The 22,067-nt window shown below is 41.4% G+C and overlaps 2 protein-coding genes across 3 annotated transcripts in view; one reads left to right on the plus strand and one right to left on the minus strand.

Annotated features, from left to right (window-relative positions):
* Positions 1-10,272, minus strand: part of edil3a (EGF-like repeats and discoidin I-like domains 3a) — a 96,939-nt gene extending 86,667 nt beyond the window's left edge. For both annotated transcript variants that reach the window (XM_023824064.2, XM_023824062.2), the window contains exon 1: positions 9,925-10,272. In XM_023824064.2, the coding sequence (XP_023679832.1) occupies positions 9,925-9,988 (64 nt within the window). In that variant the 5' untranslated portion in view covers positions 9,989-10,272. The remainder of the gene's footprint in view (positions 1-9,924) is intronic.
* Positions 3,774-22,067, plus strand: part of LOC111842350 (uncharacterized) — a 233,956-nt gene continuing 215,662 nt past the window's right edge. Inside the window, exon 1 of the mRNA XM_072708878.1 lies at positions 3,774-3,835. The gene's annotated coding sequence lies outside the window, so the exon portion shown is untranslated. The remainder of the gene's footprint in view (positions 3,836-22,067) is intronic.

Raw genomic sequence — 22,067 nt, forward strand, 5'->3', positions numbered from 1 at the left:
AGAAAACAAATTAATGATGTAACTAAGAAATAAGAATCAAGACTTACAACTAGAGAATAGGCATGGTGGTTTAAATTTTCACAGCTAACAAGTGCATCAAGGATTCCATCTGGGAGAACACAAAGCATGTGATATGTGACAGTATTATAGATCCCCTTCCCCTGTAGGGGGCACACAATGCCAAAGCATATGGGTCTTTCATAATGGGGGAGGAGCAAGGCAGGATGGGAATAATGGAACTCTTCAATAAGTGTGGGATCCAAGATATCTTACGTTTGAACCCAAGAGCATTCCTCCAGTCTGTATCCCTCCCCGTCCCTGGTGATGTCAGGAGTCGGGAACGGCACTGATTGCATAAGTAGGAGGTAATCTAAGGTGGTAGCATACAGTTAATCTATCAAACTATATGGAAAAGACCAGTGAACTGTAAATTTAATTTTTTGATGGGAGCCTGAAACAGATTGTGACTGGGCTAGTGGCCTTCCAGACTGGGCTGGTACTGAGGAGCAGGACGTCAGCGCAGGTCTGCATTATAATTCTCGCCACACAGCACACTGGATACACCCATGGGTAGCTAACCAGAGTTCCTCACTGAACTTTGGTCATTCATCTATTTTGTATGCACACGGGGGTGGATTATAACCTAAAATACACTGCAATCGGGTCAGGCTTATGGATTGACTAATAAGAAAATTCATGCATACTGTATTTCACCCAGAAAAGGAACCTTCACTGATTCTTTTAGCAGAAGTGATAGCAGGTGCAAAGAAATATGGCTACCTCCTGATTTTGACCTAGCTGGTGGGCTGACAGCGGTATCCAAACTAGGCAGAGAGGAAAAAAAAAAAAAAACAGAACAGACCTGAGATATAAACTCAGGACCTTAATCAACTCCTGCAGTCCATATGTCTAAAAGACATAGTAAAACAGAAGCTATGCAGTCTCAAATGTAGTGGGTAGTCATTTTAGTGGTACTAGCCAACACCCCTTCGAGAATCCATCCAATGCCACAAGCATAGAAGTCAATCCCTAAGAGCAGGGGAAATCCACGACAAAATCAGTGCCTATGTGGAATATGGGCCTTGGGGTATTGGTTGCTTGGGAAGCATAGTAACACAGTGGTTAGTACTTCTGCCTCACGACTCTGGGACCAGCATTGAAGTCTCAGCCCCTATGTGTGTGGCATTTGCACACCAGGTTCTCTGGTTTCCCCCCACAAAAGCATCAGCATCACATAGCATCAGTAAATGTTATATGAGTGTGGGTTCTGAAACTGACAACATGATTGTTAAAATATCAGAGCTAAATAAATCACTTGGGACTCATTCAGATTCTTTTGAGGCTTTAACCCCGAATGCCCCAGGCTCCTGGCACACCTGGTCGTCACCCCTAAAAGGCCAGCTTAATGGTAAGGTGTTCCTACAAAAATGTTTATAGTTGCAACTTAGGTGGCTCACCACGCCATTGGGTCAAATCTACCCCACTGCAGAGCTTGAAACATCTACATCCATGACAGATTGCGTCAAGGGGCCAAGAGCGCAAGTGAATCTATTCTTCAACTCCCTGACATCCATGTCAGCATCTTTATTCCAAATGAGCCTGCGAGAACCTCCCATTAATAGGTCAGTGAGCTGTTTGCAAAAGAACTAAAATAAGGGATAGATCTGTAAAAATCAGAACACAGCAAACGTTAGAAATCTCTGTAAAACCTTAATACTCACAAGCCAATATTTGACTGCTCCCATATTTAGAAAGTCCATTCGTACTCCTTGATTGAACATTCACCATATATTGTAGGGTTTCAGACTTAGGAAACTCACATTTCTATAACTTAATGAAAATTAGGGTCTTAACCCTGCTTATTATCATGGTTTTTGCAATGTGACGACTGCATGTGCATAGCATGCAATGTTAATATTAACATTACATATCATGTAGACCTAATAGACAATGACGGATTTCCCAAGGCACTCAGGCAGAACCCCACTGATGAAGGCCTGGAAGAACAAAGGTGCAGAAAAGACCATAAGACTTTGCTCCCTTTGAGCATTTACATCAAGTAAGAACTTCACAGGTCTAAGTTGTCTGAGGACCCCAGGAACCAAGGGTACTGGGTAACAATATTTCACCATAATGTTATTCAGGCTACGATACTCAATACAAGATCAACAAAACAGCATCTTTCTATTCCACAATGAAGGAGCTGTCAGCAGTAGGTGAAGGAGACGGACGGATGAAATCATGGTTCAGTGCTTCCCGAGACTCTGGCATGGAAAATATGTTAAGCATAAATCTGACAAGTAGAAATACTGGTTCCAGGAAGCAGACTGATGGCATAATCCCAGGGCCGATGTGGAGGTACAGTAGGTATGCAGCCTTCTGCTTATTGAAGTACTCTAGTGAATCTTCATGTCCAGGAAGAACTGCTGGAGTCTCAGAGGACTAGAATTGCATTAGTACACTATCAAGGCCAAGTTTTTCCCCCAGATTTCAAAACAATATTCTATCTATTATATCCGTTACAGGGTCACTGGGTGGCCTGGTGCCTACCCCAAACAACATAAGGCACCACATCCATGAAATATGCTATCTTTTCGTATTATAATATTGTAGCACTGGAGGTACCTGTTGGGCAGCGCAGCATGATGGACCGGTGCCAACCCTGTAAATAATATAAATAGTTCCCTGTATTTGATTTCCCTCTATCCTGTCATTCCTTTCTAAAGCTACACAATACCTGTCACAGTTCTGTATGTTTCTCGTTGATATTTTTCAACTGTCAGTCAGCAGATGTGGGAATGTACACTGAAAATTTGCCAACTAAGAATACAGTACACATGCAAATGTGCAAACGAGCAGTGGACTTAGGCCACTGGCCGCCAGTTGCTATAACTTGCATTCAGCTAGCAGAAAGGACCATGGAAGTGGTACCTAAGTGACCTACAGAGTTAGACTTAAACCCACCTGAGACTACTTTGGATCGGTCATCAGAAAACGCGCCAGAAGATAATCCCTGGTTGCATTTAAGGGACCTTTTTATTTTCACATCAAAAAGGGACAAGGATGGGTGGTGCTGATCAACTGTGCTGATCATTTGTTTTTCTTTTAGTCTTTGTAAAAAATGACCGATTGGTGGTCTGATTTAAATTATAAATTAAAAACATGTCACAGTCCATTATATATATACAGTATATACACTCACCTAAAGGATTATTAGGAACACCTGTTCAATTTCTCATTAATGCAATTATCTAATCAACCAATCACATGGCAGTTGCTTCAATGCATTTAGGGGTGTGGTCCTGGTCAAGACAATCTCCTGAACTCCAAACTGAATGTCAGAATGGGAAAGAAAGGTGATTTAAGTCATTTTGAGCGTGGCATGGTTGTTGGTGCCAGACGGGCCGGTCTGAGTATTTCACAATCTGCTCAGTTACTGGGATTTTCACGCACAACCATTTCTAGGGTTTACAAAGAATGGTGTGCAAAGGGAAAAACATCCAGTATGCAGCAGTCCTGTGGGCGAAAATGCCTTGTTGATGCTACAGGTCAGAGGAGAATAGGCCAACTGATTCAAGCTGATAGACGAGCAACTGACTGAAATAACCACTCGTTACAACCGAGGTATGCAGCAAAGCATTTGTGAAGCCACAACACGCACAACCTTGAGGCGGATGGGCTACAACAGCAGAAGACCCCACCGGGTACCACTCATCTCCACTACAAATAGGAAAAAGAGGCTACAATTTGCACGAGCTCACCAAAATTGGACAGTTGAAGACTGGAAAAATGTTGCCGGTCTGATGAGTCTCGATTTCTGTTGAGACATTCAAATGCTAGAGTCAGAATTTGGCGTAAGCAGAATGAGAACATGGATCCATCATGTCTTGTTACCACTGTGCAGGCTGGTGGTGGTGGTGTAATGGTGTGGGGGATGTTTTCTTGGCACACTTTAGGCCCCTTAGTGCCAATTGGGCATCGTTTAAATGCCACGGCCTACCTGAGCATTGTTTCTGACCATGTCCATCCCTTTATGACCACCATGTACCCATCCTCTGATGGCTACTTCCAGCAGGATAATGCACCATGTCACAAAGCTCGAATCATTTCAAATTAGTTTCTTGAACATGACAATGAGTTCACTGTACTAAAATGGCCCCCACAGTCACCAGATCTCAACCCAATAGAGCATCTTTGGGATGTGGTGGAACGGGAGCTTCGTGCCCTGGATGTGCATCCCACAAATCTCCATCAACTGCAAGATGCTATCCTATCAATATGGGCCAACATTTCTAAAGAATGCTTTCAGCACCTTGTTGAATCAATGCCACGTAGAATTAAGGCAATTCTGAAGGCGAAAGGGGGTCAAACACCATATTAGTATGGTGTTCCTAATAATCCTTTAGGTGAGAGTATATATATATGGAGAAACATTATCCTGTTACTTGCATCCAAACAGCTAACAATGTATTAAACTGGTGGCTTAAATACGCATTTTCATAATAAATGCTAAACAAGAACTAAATATGTATCCATCCATTTAACTTCCACGCTCCTGAGGGGACCTGAAACCAATCCCAAACAGCTTTAGGAATAAGGCAGGGATACACTCTGAAGAAGATCCCAGTCCATCACATGGCATACAGAAATGTACACACTGCAATTAATAGGCAGAAATTCACCAATTTTTGGACAGCAGGAGAAAAAAAATGGACCCAACAGAAATTTACTCAGATATTGGGAAAACGTGCAAACTCCCAACACACTAAGTTAGGCACAGAAATCAAACCCACAACCCTGCAGGCTACAGTAATACTCCTGCACCACCCTGTCTGTAGCATCTCCTTAGATAAATTAACTAATAATTACTGTTAATTATTGTTATTGTCACCATCCTTAAAGTGTCAATTTGCAACCTGCAGAGTTGTTAACAGATGGCTTACATTAGCAATTACACACAAATAATCTGTTAAATTATTTGCAATATATGCAAGTTTCGCCGTCTGCTGGCCTCCTCCTGTTGTCTGCGGCTTTTGCAAAACTCATAAAGACATCCTATTTAATTTCTTATGCCAGTCCCACAATATATCAAAACAGTGATGGGGAAAGTCACAGTGCAGAAGGGTCGATTGTATATAAAACGGGACTTTTTTTTTTAAATGTAAAAAAAATAGATTTCTTGCAGTGTAGCATTTCAACATGTGAAGAATTATCAACTGGTGGACAGGTTTAGAATATGAAAAGAGAACAGATGTCATGTATTTGTCTCATACAAAACAAACAGTGCGTGTGTAGATCTAATAAGATTCAAATTTTAATCTTTTTAAGTGTACTCTTGCTTCACAGCTCCAGGGCTGAGGTTTCAAATGTCGCCCCCCCCCCACTATGTGTGTGAATTTTGCATATTTTTCCCATGATATCCATGCTTCCCCAGGGTATTCCCATCTTCTTTTCGCTACCATGTAGTCAGGTGAACTGATGATTCTAAATTTCCCAAAATTAATATTTGCTTGTGAGTGTTTGTTTGTGTGTGTGTGTGTGTGTGTGTGTGTGCTTGTGTGTGTGTGTGTGTGTGTGCATGCATAGATTACATTTAAGAATCAAATTGTCCCCAAAGTGTAGTAAAACCTGAAATTTCCCTACTTTTGGGGACATCTTTTGAGGTCCCCATTTGGATAACCTCAGTTTTATAAAAATCTGTGAATGCAATCAAAAAAGTAAAAATGCCAAAAGTCTTGTATTTGGGTTGGTTACTTATGGTTAAGGTTAGGGGTGGGTAGGGATTAAGGGTGTTGTGATTGAGATTAGGGTTTTTTCCATAGAAATGAATGGACGGTCCCCATTTAAATAGGAAGACCAACTGTGTGTGTGTGTGTGTGTGTGTGTGTGTGTGTGTGTGTGAGAGAGAGAGAGAGAGCGAGCCCTGGGAAGGACTGACATCCTGTCTGGCGTGAAAACCTTCCCTGTGCCCTATGCTGCCTGGGATAAGGTCCAGACCTCCCCATGACCCAGGACAAGACAGTTGGAAGACGGAGGGATTTATTTTCCCTCCCTTTTCCATTTTTATGCATTAAATGATCATATTACATACACACAAACCCTAAGGCACACAGCTTATACTTAAGGTACATTTGCAGATTATCCATATTTGTCACAAAATGGCCAGGAACAGGTGAAAGGGGACTGGAGACAGGACTGAGAACAGGGGGAGGACTTTGCTGCCTGGAGGACACCCCATTTGAGGCAGCACAAACCGGTCAGTACCCGGTTGTCCTCCACCTGAGGTCCATGCTGATCACACATATGACGCTCATACAACGTCATATTGATAAAGCAAAGCTAATTCCACTTATATTATTTGAAGTATGCAGCCACTATTAGCACGTTATCTAACCTCCCAACTCTCACTTTCCGCAATCCATCCCACCCCCCAGGTAATGCAGTACTCGTTTCACCCCGTCAGGTAGTGCTAAGTGATAAAAATTCGATGTATCTTATATTTGATACATTTTTACAGGCAAAATGGCTTTGTTTATATATCACTACATCTATTTTACCTGTATTTATTTCTAGTAAAATATGTAGACAATATGGCTTGCCGTAAAATGGCAGGATGAACGGGTCAGGCAGCGCCAGAACATTAAAAAGCAGTGTATGCACGGGCACTGGCAGAAAATGCAGTGTACGCATGCTCAAAAATGCTGCACATGTGTGAAGTACAAATCAGGCAGGCGGTAAGGAACGGGTAGTGACAGACACCCCCACAAAGCCCTGCCCACCCACACTGTGCCAAAAAGAGGCCAGATAGTGAAACGCAAAGAAAAATATAATGCAAAGGGAAAGAAGTATTACAAAGGGAAACACACGTTCCCTGAAGAAAAATGAGTACAGAAAAAAGTGAAAGGTAAAAAGAACTATCACAAAAAATATATATTGAAAAAAATTGGCAAAGAAAGAAATAAATGTCTAAATATATTTGTTTGCATTTGTTTGCAGTGCTACGTGGCTTCAATTGGACTCCATGAATTTAACTTGGTTGTTAAATATTCATTCATTCATTCATTTCAGACAGTCATGTGAAACAGTTCAGCGGAGGTACAAAACAGAACTGAAAAAATTATAACGTCTGATTTTGAATATAAACATTTAATTGAACAATCTAACAGTTAAACACTTGAAAAATCTGTTTACATTTCAGGCACTTGAATATTTAGTTAATTTATTTTTTCTCCATATAATGTCTAATGTGTAATTGTTAAAATCAGCAGAGACACACTTTTTCATGTTTTCCAGTTGGGAAACATTAAAAATGTTGCTGTGGTCTCAATTTTTTTCAGAGCGATATATTGTTATTGTTATGTTTTTTAAAAGGCAGGGCATATAGTCAGAATGAAACATGGTTTATTTGTTCATGTTAGTTTCACTCATTTCTCAATTTATGGGTATGCTTCTGTGTAAAATATACCTTTTTTTTATAAACTCCAGCCCTGCTCATCTCTGTTTCTCATTAATGAAGGGCTTCTTCCTTGCTTTATGGGACTCCAGTCCTACTTGTAGGACCCTGATACGAACTTGTCCTAGCAGTGCACTTCACACCTGCACTTAATGTTTCCCATTCTTTTGAAGGTCACTTGTTGTCATCCTCCGATTCATGAGGCACTGCTGGACAAGTTGATGGTCATCTCTGGTATAAGAAAGTCTATTCTGCCCTCTGCCTGGCTGTTTTTTTTTGTCGTTCCCCCTGTCTCCTGCTTCACCTTATTCTTGTGTACTGCAATCTTAGAAATTTTGAGCCTGGAAGCAACCTGCTGCTCAGCATAGCCTTCTGCTAGCAGAACCAGGATTAAAAAATGGAGTGGTGTCTTAATTTTTTCCAGAGCTGTATATATCAAATATCGATAAATGTTCCTAAAATATTGAGATTATTTTACAGTCATATCACCCTGCTGTTATGTACTCAAGCACTAAAAATTACTATGATTCACATCCCTAGCAGGCACTCCGCTATAGGTGCCACAAACCGGTTGGGACACAGTTGGCGTCCACCTTTAGTCCCAGGATTACTGGCCTGCAGAAGCAGGACTTCTAAACACAAAAGGAGACAAGGCAGGACTGAAAACAGGACTGGACTGGGGGAAACCAAGACTAGAGACATGGCTGAAGCCGGGACAAGATGGAACTTGGAGACGGGGCGTCAAGGCTGACTCCTTTGGTAGTCGAGCATTCAGCTATAAAAAGGCTTGGCACAGGTAGAGGGAGACTGGGATGCAGATGCGAGTACAGGAGGTTTATTAAACAATATACAAGGTTGATTAATAGGATGATTGTGGTAACAAAGAAGACAAAGACACTAATACCCACAACAAACACTCGACTCATCAGCCAGGGCCTAAGCCCTTTCATATAGAGGGGAAAACACAGGTGCAAGACATGAAGGCAATCAGGACAGGCCAATTGGTAATTACTAGACACAATTGGGTAGGTCTGACAATATGAGGCTGATTTCCTTTAACGTCTGATTTTATTCTGTAATCATAGATAATAGCAAACCAGCAAGGTGTACAACAAGGTATAAAAATATTATGAGGCTGAAAATGTAACTGAAAATTCTTTGCACTAACATAGGCCTACAACTTCAAAATAGATGTTGTCTTATTTGCTATTACTGTACTATTATTTAATTGAAGCATTTATCCTATTTTAAATTTTGCGATTTCACATAGTAACTGGAAGAAAAGAAATACCCTACTGGGAATAAATACCATAATATCTGCTGATAAACTACATAAGTGTCATTTTGATAGATTTGTATCACAAAAATAAAGCAGACCTTACCCAGTATGTGTAAATTCATTACAACGGTGACGTCACTCCTTGGATTACAGCCTGGAGTTTGATTGATTCCCTGACCTAAGCAGTCAGATATTTGCATCAGATGGCTAATCCGCTTGTATGCGTTATATTTTGCAGGTTGTACTGTAACGATGCAAATCCCTTCTCAAATGTATGTGCAAACCGTAGACTGATCAAAATAATTCTATTTACCATTTTATCATCACGTTTTGCAACCATTACCTGTACAACTTTTTAAACTGAAATCAGAACTGCATTACAAAACCAGAAATACGACCTACAATAACTGCACTCGATGAATGCAGCGAAAGTCTTTATACATAATTAGGTTGTAAAACTAGTTGAGGCGTCACGTTATACGCATTATAATTTGTATTGGGATGATTCCACAAATTTGGCCACACTTCAGTCGAACCAGGAATAATTTACGCGCGCGTCCTTTAATGATTCACTTTGCAATGACAGGAAACCCAAAGAAATAAAGCGTAACCAAAGCCAGTCCACGGAAAAATTACACTTAAGTTAGTTTGAACCTCGAACACATTATGTTTATTTTTACTTGTTCTCAATGATTAAAAATACTCTATTTGGTTATATATTACGTATGTTCTTGCGTATCGCATAGAGAAGTAATAACGCAGAGCAAAGCAGGTCGCACAGGTGCACAACTCGTGTGGCATTTACAGAAACCATAACTGCGTTTCAAAATTAAGTAATCAACTGGCAATGTATATTATTTAAATTTAGTTATAAGAATAGCCACCTGCAACCAAAATGAAAGCGCAAAACATTTCAAACTTAATTATCAGGTTACAACACGTTTATATATGTATTGTTATTATTAGGCATATTATTGTTGCGGTTAGTCGTTATTAAACTAATTGTTTCCATTGGGGATAACTGCATACTCGAAGGATTATCATGTTATGTTTCTCTACATTAGACATAGATCAAAAGGGGTTTACTTTAGCCTACTTTTTCTTAACCCAGGGGATCGGTAACATCATAATCCGATCGTAGATTTACCGACGCTCATATATAAACCTATCAACTCGAGCTGCTCTTACTCACCTTTTCCTTGCCGTGGGACAGACGCGCTTACGAAAAGGGCGATGAATACGTATAACAGTCCCATCCTCTTTTACAGGTATATGATCCACGATTAGAGAAAATAACAATAAAACAATGATAAAACTTTAGTTCCGTATGGTCAACTGTGCAGTAATAAATAACAGTATCCCCAGAGCTGACCTTTCCAAGTCCTCTTTTCAAAGAAAAAGATTCTGCCTACAATGCTGAATGTTTTAAGGGTTGAGCATTTCTGCTCTGGTTGCTTAACCGCAGTATTAGCCTAATAACGGAGGAAATGCGAGCTTGTAGGATGTGGATCTTATTCTACGTGAAAACAGTGAGAGAGAGAGAGAGAGAGAGAGAGAGAGAGAGAGAGAGAGAGAGAGAGAGAGAGAGAGAGCCGTAAGCAGACGGCGGCCGAACGCCAATCGGGGCGCTGTTTCGCTGATAAAGACAACCTCTGCTCCTCCCCACACATGTTAGCACTGCCAATACAAAACAACGTGGAATCTAGCTGGGATGGGCCAAGAAGATTTTATTGCTCAGAACTGTGGACACTAGGAGCAGACAGCAGAAAACCTTTAAAACAGATGAAAATTAAAAGAGAATAAGTACACAGGAATGCTTCTGTATCGCTTTCATTAGAACTGTGGAGGGAAGGTTGGTGTCCTAAGTGGGGCTGGAGCCTATCCCAAGAAGGACAGGCACAAACCTGAAGTACTCCCTGGATGGGATGCATTATCCAAATATGCACTACCACAGTAAAAGAGGACAGTATTATTTCAAAACAAGTATTATGGCTGGAAAGTAATTCTCTAATTTCTTGGCAGAAAGGCAAAGAGCAGTGGTATCCAAAACAAACCAGTGTACCTTAATGTGTGTCTGTCTATCTACTTTCTGTAACCGCTTGTCCTATTCAAGGTTGTGGGGGGTCCGGAGTCTAGGGCACAAGGCAGAGATCAAGCCAGGATGGGGTGCCAACCCATTGCGGGTATTAATGTGTACTGAAGCCTGAAACATGTGTTAACAGAAATCAAAATGTGCATGTCTTCCTCTCCCTTAGAAAGCAAACAAATAAAATGGCATTTTTAAGTGCTGTAACGCATTACATCTGCTGCCAAGTATGCACTGGATTTTTGACAAAGAGCTGTTTGTGTGGCAGGGTGGATACAGCAATGGTTATTTTAAAGAGACAGATTCAGGCATTGCAGGATACTGTCAAACAAAGTAGTTAAATAAAAAGAAATATTTCAGTTTTTAACTATGCTTCCATTTGATGCTTTCATGTAAATAAAGGTAGTAAAAGTCATTTTGATTTAAGAACTGGAAAGGAATGGAAGACTGATGGTAATTATAATGTTGCATGTTTATAACATGCAGGACAGAAAGAGGTGATGGCACCTACTTTCAGGTACTGTCTAATTATGGTTGCAATGATCATGAAGCTCTTGAAAAATGTGGAATAATGCAAGATGCTTTAATATAAAATAATACCATTCACTTATTGTTCTATAGCAGAGCATGTGTCTTTCTATCTGTTCATCTACCAATCACTTTAATACAGAACAGGGTGCTAATAAACTTCTCATTCACCCTCCCAGCAGTCCCAGATCTTACATCCATCCCTCCATCCGTCCGTCTATCCATCCACAAATATAATCATTTTTTTTCCCCCAAGAAAAGCCTCCAGTTTTTTAAGGGATGCTGGAGACGATGACAGCAAAGGGCAGCAGCCGTCCAATGCCAATCCCAGTTCACCATGGTCAGATTTCTTGACTCTAAGGATTGTTGGAGCTGGGATGATTGATCAACCAATGTTGTAAATTTTGTTTCCCAGTGTGGGAGCCTGCCTATTGATCTTGCACTGCACAAATAATAAAGTTCAAAGATGTTTAGTCCTGTTATTATGGATGGAAAGCATTTAAGTTTATTCTGGTGCTTCATGCAAACACTCTTGAATTTGTTCAGTAGTGTATTTGAGGGTGCTATCATCTGTTCGTGTTCGTACCCTAAGCTGTACCTAGGCTCATATTATTCAGTTGACATACAATCATGCAGAGGAATTTGTGGACCTAATTAAGATGGCTTCCCATACCATTATAGATTTCCTACCTTGTTTAACATTGTGGGAGCAGGTGCCTTGGAGGGGCATGGATACCCTGATAGACTTGGGGGGCCTCGGACTTTTTAGGGACCCCTTGATACAATAAATCAGAGACACCCAGAATACATTATACATCTGCTCAGTAAATTTTATCATGTGGGTCCACCTCTCACTGCCCTTATTTGAGGGGCTTAAGTTTGTCAGGGACCCAGAATTTTTAGCCACGCCCCTGTGTGCGAGTCCAAGTTTTGTGCTCATTATACCAAGTTATGCATCTTTTTGCATCGGTTTTTGATCCATCCAGTTTGCAAACAGTTCTATCAAAAATTTGAGCTTTGTGAGACTAGGTCACAGAAGTGCTGATTCACTGTGGTAGTAATTTTTGAGTTCATACTTTTTTGTGGTGTTTAGAAACTGTCTGCTAAGGGCTTGTCAATCACTGTCAGTTACTTTCAACTTATGACGTTTCTTTGCTGATGCAGTTTATCCTTTATTGCATATGCTGTCACCTCATAACAGTAAATCATTTTGCAGTTTTTGTGACCAGTACACTTTTTTTCCACATTTAAAAACACATAGTGCTGATGATCAGACTTTATTTTAAATAAAAAATGTATACATTTAAAGTAGACTAAAAGAAGGAAACCTGAAATATTTTCTAACAGGAATTTATCCGTGACCTAAAGACATCGGCATGTAATAATTATTTCTTGATACAGCTGAACTAATCAAGGATAATCGAAACCTACAATTTCAAGTTATACTGAGGATGGAAATAATGTTGAATCAAGCTATCATTGTATTTTTACCTTGAACTGTTTAGCATTATGAGAGCCTAGATTTTCCCCAGTTATGGCACACAACCCACTCAACATAATCATACTCTTCTCTAGCTACTTATGTTCCCTCTGGACTGAGAACTTCTGAGAACTGGGTTGAGTCTTCTGAGAGGACTAAAATTGTGTTTTCTGCACAAAAACACAAGTTATATATTAATATTTGGTATGTAATGTGGACATTACCTCGGATTAAAAAAAAAGTGCCTGATTTACCACCTCAAATGAATCTTGACAGTTTGAAATCATACATTTTGTGAAATAACATCCAAAATATTGTGCATGATATCATCGTCCAGGAGGTGTGAGTGTGCTTTTTCTTGACTGACTCCGAATCAATACTGTTAAAGGGGTATATTTTGGCGAAGCACTCTTTCCCAGAGTCATCAGATCCAAAGTTTAAGGGCACTGGTTCAAAATAGATGAAGCTGTTTTTAAAGTTTGTATTCTGGCACCAACCTGTCTAGAAAAGTGTATTAAGTGCCTTGCATGAAGATCTTTTTAAAGTTCATTGATTACATTTTTAATGATAGTATCTTTCAAAGTTTATAAAAAAAAAAAAAAAAAGAGTGAGCTTCATGAATGCTAAGCACATGAAGGACCTCACTGAGTTGCAGCCTTCAGAAACTTAAAGATATGCTACACTGTTTCACAACCCTGAAAAAAATTCTTGGTCTGTACCTTTGTTCAGATTTTGGCCTTTGCAGCCATTATTGCACAACATCCTCTCGTTCCTATTTCATTGGCATTCTACAGATCTGTATCTGGAATGTGGTAATTGGTTAAATGCATTCTCTCTGATGTCATAAGGTGAAAATATGTAGCTGGGTGGAAAATGCACAGATAATCTACTCTTAAAAAATGTGTCAATCTGGGGTTGTAATGGGGTGTCACACATTTTAAGTGCGCCCTCGTTGAATATCCATACTTCATCTCCTCAAGCTGAAATCCTCTGCCTCATCATGCATTTGCTTGTGTTTCTCCCAAAGAGCTGCTGTACAGAGACGAAGTATTAAAAATTTGCTGTATCAAAATTTAAATATGAAACCATTAAGTAACATTCAGACTTCACTGCAAAGCATTATGGGAGTAGGTGGCCCAAATTTGTAGTTGAACTGAATCTTGGTTTCTATGCTAAAGATTAATAATGGAAATATGCCTTGATCTCTACTCATTTTCCATAACCACTTATATATGCGATTGGCTTTACAACCTATGGAACAAAGTGTGGTACATCAAACAAGAAACACCTCTACACAGCAACAGGCACATTCACACACAATGGGAAATGCAGAGACACTGATTCAATCAATTGCAAGTTTTTGGAATCCAAGAGGAAACCAGAAACCCACACAAATAAGCAAAAAGTACACACGCACATAGCTGAAAGCAGAAATTAAACCCACCACTCTGGAGGCATGAGGCGACAATGCTGTTCACTAAGCTAGCATGCTGCTAAGCTTCAACCCGTGCATTTGAAATCTAAGCTTGAGATTAATTTAATGTCTCTCCAAACCAGATTAAGTTTCCTTAGAGAAGCCTGAAAGTTTTAAAAAGCTCATTTTAATCAATCATAATTCACTATTCACTCTATAAATCATCTTGATGTATAACACTTTATGCATAAAGACAATTTATGTGGCCTTCAGTCAAATTATTGGCCAGGATGTAAATGTGCATTCCAATACTAATATCATAGATAAAAAAATAGATTTCCATTAGTAATATGATCCTTACAGTATTTCATTCACAAAGCATTAGTCATCATGTGTCTGGCAAGGAAATAATTGTATTCATGCTTGTCTTTTTTCTTGTTTTTGCAGAGAAATACCATTGCTCGCTATTTTTATCTTATTCTGCAGTCTTATTTTATTGTTATCTTCATCATATTTATTATTATAAATACATTCTTTTTATGTATTATTTTGTTTCACTTTGTATTATTCAGTTCCTTTTAAGCACTATCTTGGAAGTAGCTAGAAAGACACAGTATACAATTTTGACAAAACTTGAGATTTTCATTGTAAATTGCTTTATGCTTGCTTCATTTGAGTAGATAGTTGAGGAACATAGAAGTCCATTGTTATCACTACTTAAGCACCCAGCCATCTTCATAAAGGCATACAAGTCATTTTTCTGTAGAATCTCAGCCCAAACTTCTCCGACAGCCTGTGACTCATTTACTACTGTGCTATCCTATATATCATTAAAAGTTAATGGAATGGAGGAATGCATTTCACTGTAAAATGATCAACAGGCATGTTCCCACACTATCAAACATTGCTTGATAAATCATCCTAGCTTCAACAATCTTACTAAATCAAGAAATTTGGCCCAAAGTCAATTAATCTGGCCCTGGCGAACTGGGATTTGTATTCGATGGCTTCTGCCCTTTGCTTTGACCAAACTGACTTGTTCTAAATGTGCCTAGTAGGTGGGACTTCTGAACATTGTATTCAAAGTACCTTCCGGTCTGACCAAATTTAAAAGGAAATTCTATGTTAATTTTCTTCAATTTTTTTAAAATCAATACTATAGTAACACAACTCATTTCCTACAGTTATGTTCCTCCACGGAGTATTTTACTTGCTCGTGCACTGTTTACTTTGCAATAGCATGAAGAATTAATGCAAAACTGCTTTTTAGAACCTAGAAAATGGTCGGGGTGATTATTAATAATTTTATAGCAATATTATAAAGTCTTTTCATCTGCTTCATCTTTTCCACATCGATTTTCAATCTGAGGGTTGCAATGGAAGTACTGCAAGAAGGTCACCTCAGACCACCCTTTCTGAGGCCATGGACAATCACTCACTCTGGGGGATCCCCAGATGTAACCAAGTCAGTTGGGAGATACATACTGATCAGGCATAACATTAACACCACTGACAGGTGAAGTGAAAACCATTGACTATCTCGTTACAAAAGCACCTGCCATTATATATTAGGCAAGAGAACAGTTTGTTCTTGAAGCTGATGTGTTTAAGCTTGCCCATTTTTCCTGCCTTCAAGATCTATTTACCTGGTGAAGAAATGACAAGCTGGTGGAATCAGTATGATGCTCTAGTAAATGTTTTTTGGGTTCTGGCTTCCACATGTACTGTACCACCCACCTAAACACTGCTGCAGACCAAGTATACCTCTTCATGGGAACAGTATTCCCCAATGACACTGGCCTCTTTCAGCAGGATAATGTGCCCTGCAAAACTGGCAAAAAAATTGTTGAGGAATGGTTTGAGTAACATGAAAAAGGTCAAAGTGTTGACATGGCCTCCAAACTCCCCAGATCTCAATCCAATCGAGTGTCTGTGGGATGTGCTGGACAAGCAAATCTGATCCACGGCAGCCCCAGTTTACGGGACTGAAAGGATCTCCTGCTAATGCTAGACCCAGATAATACTGACCCAGATATTAGGCTGATGGTTTTAATGTTACCGCTGGTTGGTGTATTTCCTCCAGTGTGTCCTGGATCTTCCTCAGGGCCTCCATCGAGTGGGATGAATAGCTACTTGGGGAACCAACCCGGGGCCTATATCACAAAACAGGTTTTCTTGCTTAGCTAGATAATTTGTTAGGTTTGAGGTACCCCAGTTTAAATGGACTTTATCTTCGTTCATTTACATTTAACCTAGACTACCTTACTGTATATTCGACAAGTTCTCCGGCTAAGATGGAAATCCAGCTTTGTGGTACAGGCCCAGATGGCTTCCTTATAAGACGCCTGGCCCACCTCACGTGGCACATCTTAATCCAAACATCCTAGCTTAGCTGCTTCACATATGTGTTGTAGGTCCTGGTTGGATGAGGTCCAGAAGCACAACATCATCTGCTAGTAGCAAGGATGCCACCTCTAGCTTATTCTGGTCACCCTTTCAGCCTTGACTATGCCTTGATATCCTAGCCTGTAAAATCACATTAGTAGTGACACACCCTTGATAGAGGGTAAGACACACTCTAAATAGCTTCTTTTCTGTGTCAAGGATGCAGGCACAACACCTGCTAGATTCATACAGGGACCTAATAGCATGTATTGGTAGCACAGTTGTCCTGTATACCAAAACACCTCCTACAGTAAGTCAGGGAACACAGTCAAATACCTTCACCAAGCCCACAAAGTACATGTGGTCTTTAAGCATATTCCAACGAAAACCCCTCACAGCTGAATAAGAATGAAAAGTTTGTCCAGTTTCATGGCCAGGTAGGAATCTACATTGTCCCTCCTAAACCTGATATTCAACCACTGAATACAGTCTCTACCCTCGTACCCGAGCATAGGTTCCTCTCTAGTACTTTGGCATATTCTCAGACAGCCTGAGAAGTTTGATCCTCCTTTTTTTAGAACACACTTTCTGGTGTTTAAAACAGGGACCTATTTACTATTTGCTATTGCAGAGGTCCAATACTGTCTCCTGGTGAGTGGGCATATCCACCAAGTTGAGGAGTTACTCAAAGTGTTCCTACTCCCTATATCCCCAGAGTTGGTCAGTACTTCTCCATTCTTGCTAAAAACAGCCTGAGCATTGATCCACCTCTCACTGCATGTTGCTCCTCACAGACTCTTTGGTAGTATGTTTATACAGTAGTCATGTTCTTGCCATTGTTTAGTCAGTTCACTCACTCACTCAGAGGCAGACATTTTCAAAGCATCACTCAGAGCCAGCATTTTCAAAGGCGGCTGAGGTCTTCTGTTTCACAAAGACATGGGTGGTTGCCAGCATATCAGACTCTGAAATCCAACCCCCAGGTTTTTCTATCTACCACACTGGTGGGCCTGAATCATCCAGGAAAAAAAATACATTGCCCACAGATGTGAATCTCACATCGCATAGTTCTGTTCACCTGACCTGGAGTATCTGCTGATCAAGTGCTACCTGCCTAGAGGGTTCTCAACGGTTTTTATGACTGCCGTTTACCTTCCACCAAAATATACCATCATTACACTAAACAAGCTGTACAACATTATCACATCAAATATGCAAATGAGCATCCTGAAAGACGTTCTTACTGCTGGTGACTTCAGTAGAGATTAAAACATTAAAAAATTCTGGAAAGTTTCTCCCAAGTACCATGACTGCTACACTGTGAACAAAAATGTGCACCCTCCCAAATGAAATGCTTTTTGAGTTTGCTAATAAACGTCTTCTAGTAGAAGTTCATGCAGCACTGCATGAACCCAGTTCCACTCTGTGGATGAGGTGAGGAAGATTTTCAAGTGAGTCAACATCCGCAATCAGCCTGAACGGACAGAGTTTCTTTTCATGTACTGAAAATCTGCAGCAACTACTTAGCATCATTTTTAATCTCTCTCTGAGAAACTCTATGGTTCCTAACTGCTTCAAAAATAGCGGCATTTGACCCATTAAAATGAAGTACTCTAAGTGGTCTGTGCAGGAACACAGTAAGGGCATCATCCTGGACAGTTTAGATCCCCTACAGTTAGCCTACTCCCACAAGAGGTCCACTTATTCACTGCCCTCCATACCATCCTGGACAATAGAAACTCATACTCCAGGTTATTATTTGCAGCTTGTCATTTAACACTGTCATATCCAGACTGACTAACAAGCTCCTGGGCCTGAGGCTTAGAGCCACCCTCTATAACTGGATCCTGGAATTGCTCACTAGCAGAACTTAACACATGCATGTCAGCAGGAATTTTCCACAACTGTGACACTCCACTGCACAGCTTGTTTAGCCCCCTGCTATATGACAAATTGCATCATTGTGTGGTTTGGAAGCTGCACCACCAATGATAGGAAAACCCTGCAGTGCATAGTGAACGCAGCAGGAAAGATCATTGGAGCACCACTCGCTTCTCTTCTAGACATCTACAACACCCATCTAGCACGCAAATCAGTCAGCATTGTGGGAGACCCCACCCACCCCTCTTACACCCGCCTAACCCGCAAGGCAGTCGGCATTGTGGGAGACCCCACCCACCCCTCTTACACCCGCCTAACCCGCAAGGCAGTCGGCATTGTGGGAGACCCCACCCACCCCTCTTACACCCGCCTAACCCGCAAGGCAGTCGGCATTGTGGGAGACCCCACCCACCCCTCTTACACCCGCCTAACCCGCGAATCAGTCGGCATTGTGGGAGACCCCACCCACCCCTCTTATACCCGCCTAACCCGCGAAGCAGTCGGCATTGTGGGAGACCCCACCCACCCCTCTTACACCCGCCTAACCCGCGAAGCAGTCGGCATTGTGGGAGACCCCACCCACCCCTCTTACACCCGCCTAACCCGCGAATCAGTCGGCATTGTGGGAGACCCCACCCACCCCTCTTACACCCGCCTAACCCGCGAATCAGTCGGCATTGTGGGAGACCCCACCCACCCCTCTTACACCCGCCTAACCCGCGAATCAGTCGGCATTGTGGGAGACCCCACCCACCCCTCTTACACCCGCCTAACCCGCGAATCAGTCGGCATTGTGGGAGACCCCACCCACCCCTCTTACACCCGCCTAACCCGCGAATCAGTCGGCATTGTGGGAGACCCCACCCACCCCTCTTACACCCGCCTAACCCGCAAAGCAGTCGGCATTGTGAGAGACCCCACCCACCCCTTTTGCAGCCTATTCAGTCCCCTGCCATTTGGGAGAAGGTACCGGAGCCTCCATGCCTACTCCACCAGTCTGAGAAATAGTTTCATCCACAAAGCTGTCAGGATGCTGAAGACTGGAGTGTAACCCCCATCCACCCGTATCCAGCACCGGCTACTTACTTTATTTTGCTGACTTACCTACAACATAGACTGAAAAACTATTTTAATCCACATTTGCACTGTGAATCCACCGTATTTGCACTACCTTGAATTTCATTGAATTTTGTTTTGCATACATGTACAGTGCCCTCCACAATTATTGGCACCCTTGTAAAGATATTGTAAAAAAGGTTAGAAAAAAATCCACCTTTTGGTGAAGTAGCTGCATATCACACTGAAAAACAGAAAAATCTAACCTTTCATCAAAATAAATTTATTCAAAGAAAGAAAAATCTAAAAATAATTTAATAAAAACAAATGTGCCACGATTATTGGCACCCATGAAAATTATAGTGAACACAATGTAACTGAAGCATGTTTCCCCTGTAAATTGTACATCTTTGTGATGATTGGAGTGAATAGGAACCTTCAACCGTTAATCCATGACTTCCTGATTAACTGGGCTACAAACATGAGGTGACACAGAGCCCAAATTCCCTTAGTCATCCATCAACATGGGAAAGATAAGAAAACATACAAACCAAATGAGGGAGAATTGTGTTGACCTTCATAAGTCAGGGAATGGGTATTAAAAGTAGCTGCTTCTAAAATGCCTATTTATACTGTTAGAGGAAGTTTATTTTTCCCCCACGTACAGTAGGGAGGATCACAAGAGAGGCAAAAAAGGATCACTGTTGGTGAATTACAAGACCAAGTAAAATCTTGGGGTTACCAAGTCTCTGAAAAACTCTGAGAAACTACCTTCATGCTAACAGATTATTTGGAAGGTATGCCAGAAAAAAAGCTTTTTTTTTGTCAGTTAACCTGAAACGTAAGCGCCTGGAGTTCGCGAAACGCTACTACAACTTTGACTGGAGCCCAATTCAATGGTATGATGAAACAAAATGGAGCTATTTAGCCATAAACATTCAAGGTGGGTTTGGCATTACAAAATCCCATGACATCTGCGCCTGCACTCCGGAGACAGGTACTGGACTCTATACAACACCCCATGTCATCCCGCACCGTGGCTCAACGACTGGCATCAGCCATACTACGAGTTCATAGGCTGCCGTTAACACCAGCAGAGAGACGGCTGCATTTGGAGTGGTGCCATAACCGGGAGGCATAGACTGATGATGAGTGCCGTCGTACCATGTACAGTGATGGATCTCGGTTCTGCATTACCACAGATGACTGTCGTGTGCGTATGCCAGCGCTGAGGGAAAAGGACCAATCCTGCCAATGTTGTGGAGAGAAACACCGGCGTTACTCCTGGCATCATGGTGTGGGGAGACATATGGTATGACTTCAGGTCATCTCTGGTAGTGATTCAGGGGACCCTGACGGCACAGCGCTACGTCAGTGACTTCCTGTGTCCGCTTGACTTACCCCTCCTGAGACAGCACCCTGGTACAGTCTTTCAACAAGACAACACCCATCCACACATGGCACGTGTGTCTATCCCCTGAATCTAACATGTGTGGGATCAGCTTGGACGTCAACTCAGAGCCAGTGCCAATCTGCAGGATCTCAAGGGCCAGTTATAACAGTGGTGGGCCAACCTGCCACAAGAAAGGATACAACGGTTGTACGACTCCCTTCCGCACCGTATCACGACTTGTATCAAGGCCCAGGGGGGTGCCACACCCGACTGACATGGTATCAGCAGTATGCCCATATTGCCAACTCTGTTGTCCGTTTAATCTGATGCTATAATCATTGTGATGCAGTCACATGACCTTTCACCACATGCAGATTCATTTAATTTCCACCACTCCGTCTGAGTGCATAACTTTTTTTGTCACTGAGCGTACCTTTCCATTTCGTATATAGGTCAGGCTTCTTCCCTGCCAGAGATGTAACATTACACATTCCTAAAATCAGTGCCCATTTCCAAGGTCTCATCCATTTGGGTCCTTTCTACAAGATGGCTCTAAATAGCCATTTCAGGCTAAGCCCAGCTGGGTTATAATATCCTATTCCAGGCAGGGTACCTCTCATAAGGGCCTTCATCATAGTTTGCATGGCTTCTCCCCAGTAATGTAATTGTTAATGATAATCCTAATAACAATGATATATACTATTATATAATAATATTATATTACACACTATAAGGAAAACCTCCCACTTGCCACTGGAATCGAATTAAGCAACCCAATGTATTATAGATGTATTGTAGATTTCTCCTTGCACTTCTGAAAACTGTTAAACCAAACCGACCAACTTCTCACCGGGTTGGTGTTGTAGTGGGTTTGACAGTGGATTTGTGAGCCCAGCCTTGTCCCTCGTCCCTTTCCCTTCAAGCGAGACACAATGCAGGACAAAAGGAGTCCAGCGTCAATGCCAGCATCCTTACAATACTACACTGCCCCGGCAAAAAAAAAGTCGTCATTTGAATTTTTTGTTGGACCACCTTTAGCTTAGATTATGGCGCACATTTGTCATGGCATTGTTTCCACAAGCTTGTGCAATATCTTACCCTTTATCTTCATC

Source organism: Paramormyrops kingsleyae, chromosome 2 (assembly GCF_048594095.1).
Source record: "Paramormyrops kingsleyae isolate MSU_618 chromosome 2, PKINGS_0.4, whole genome shotgun sequence".
Lineage (NCBI taxonomy): Eukaryota > Metazoa > Chordata > Actinopteri > Osteoglossiformes > Mormyridae > Paramormyrops > Paramormyrops kingsleyae.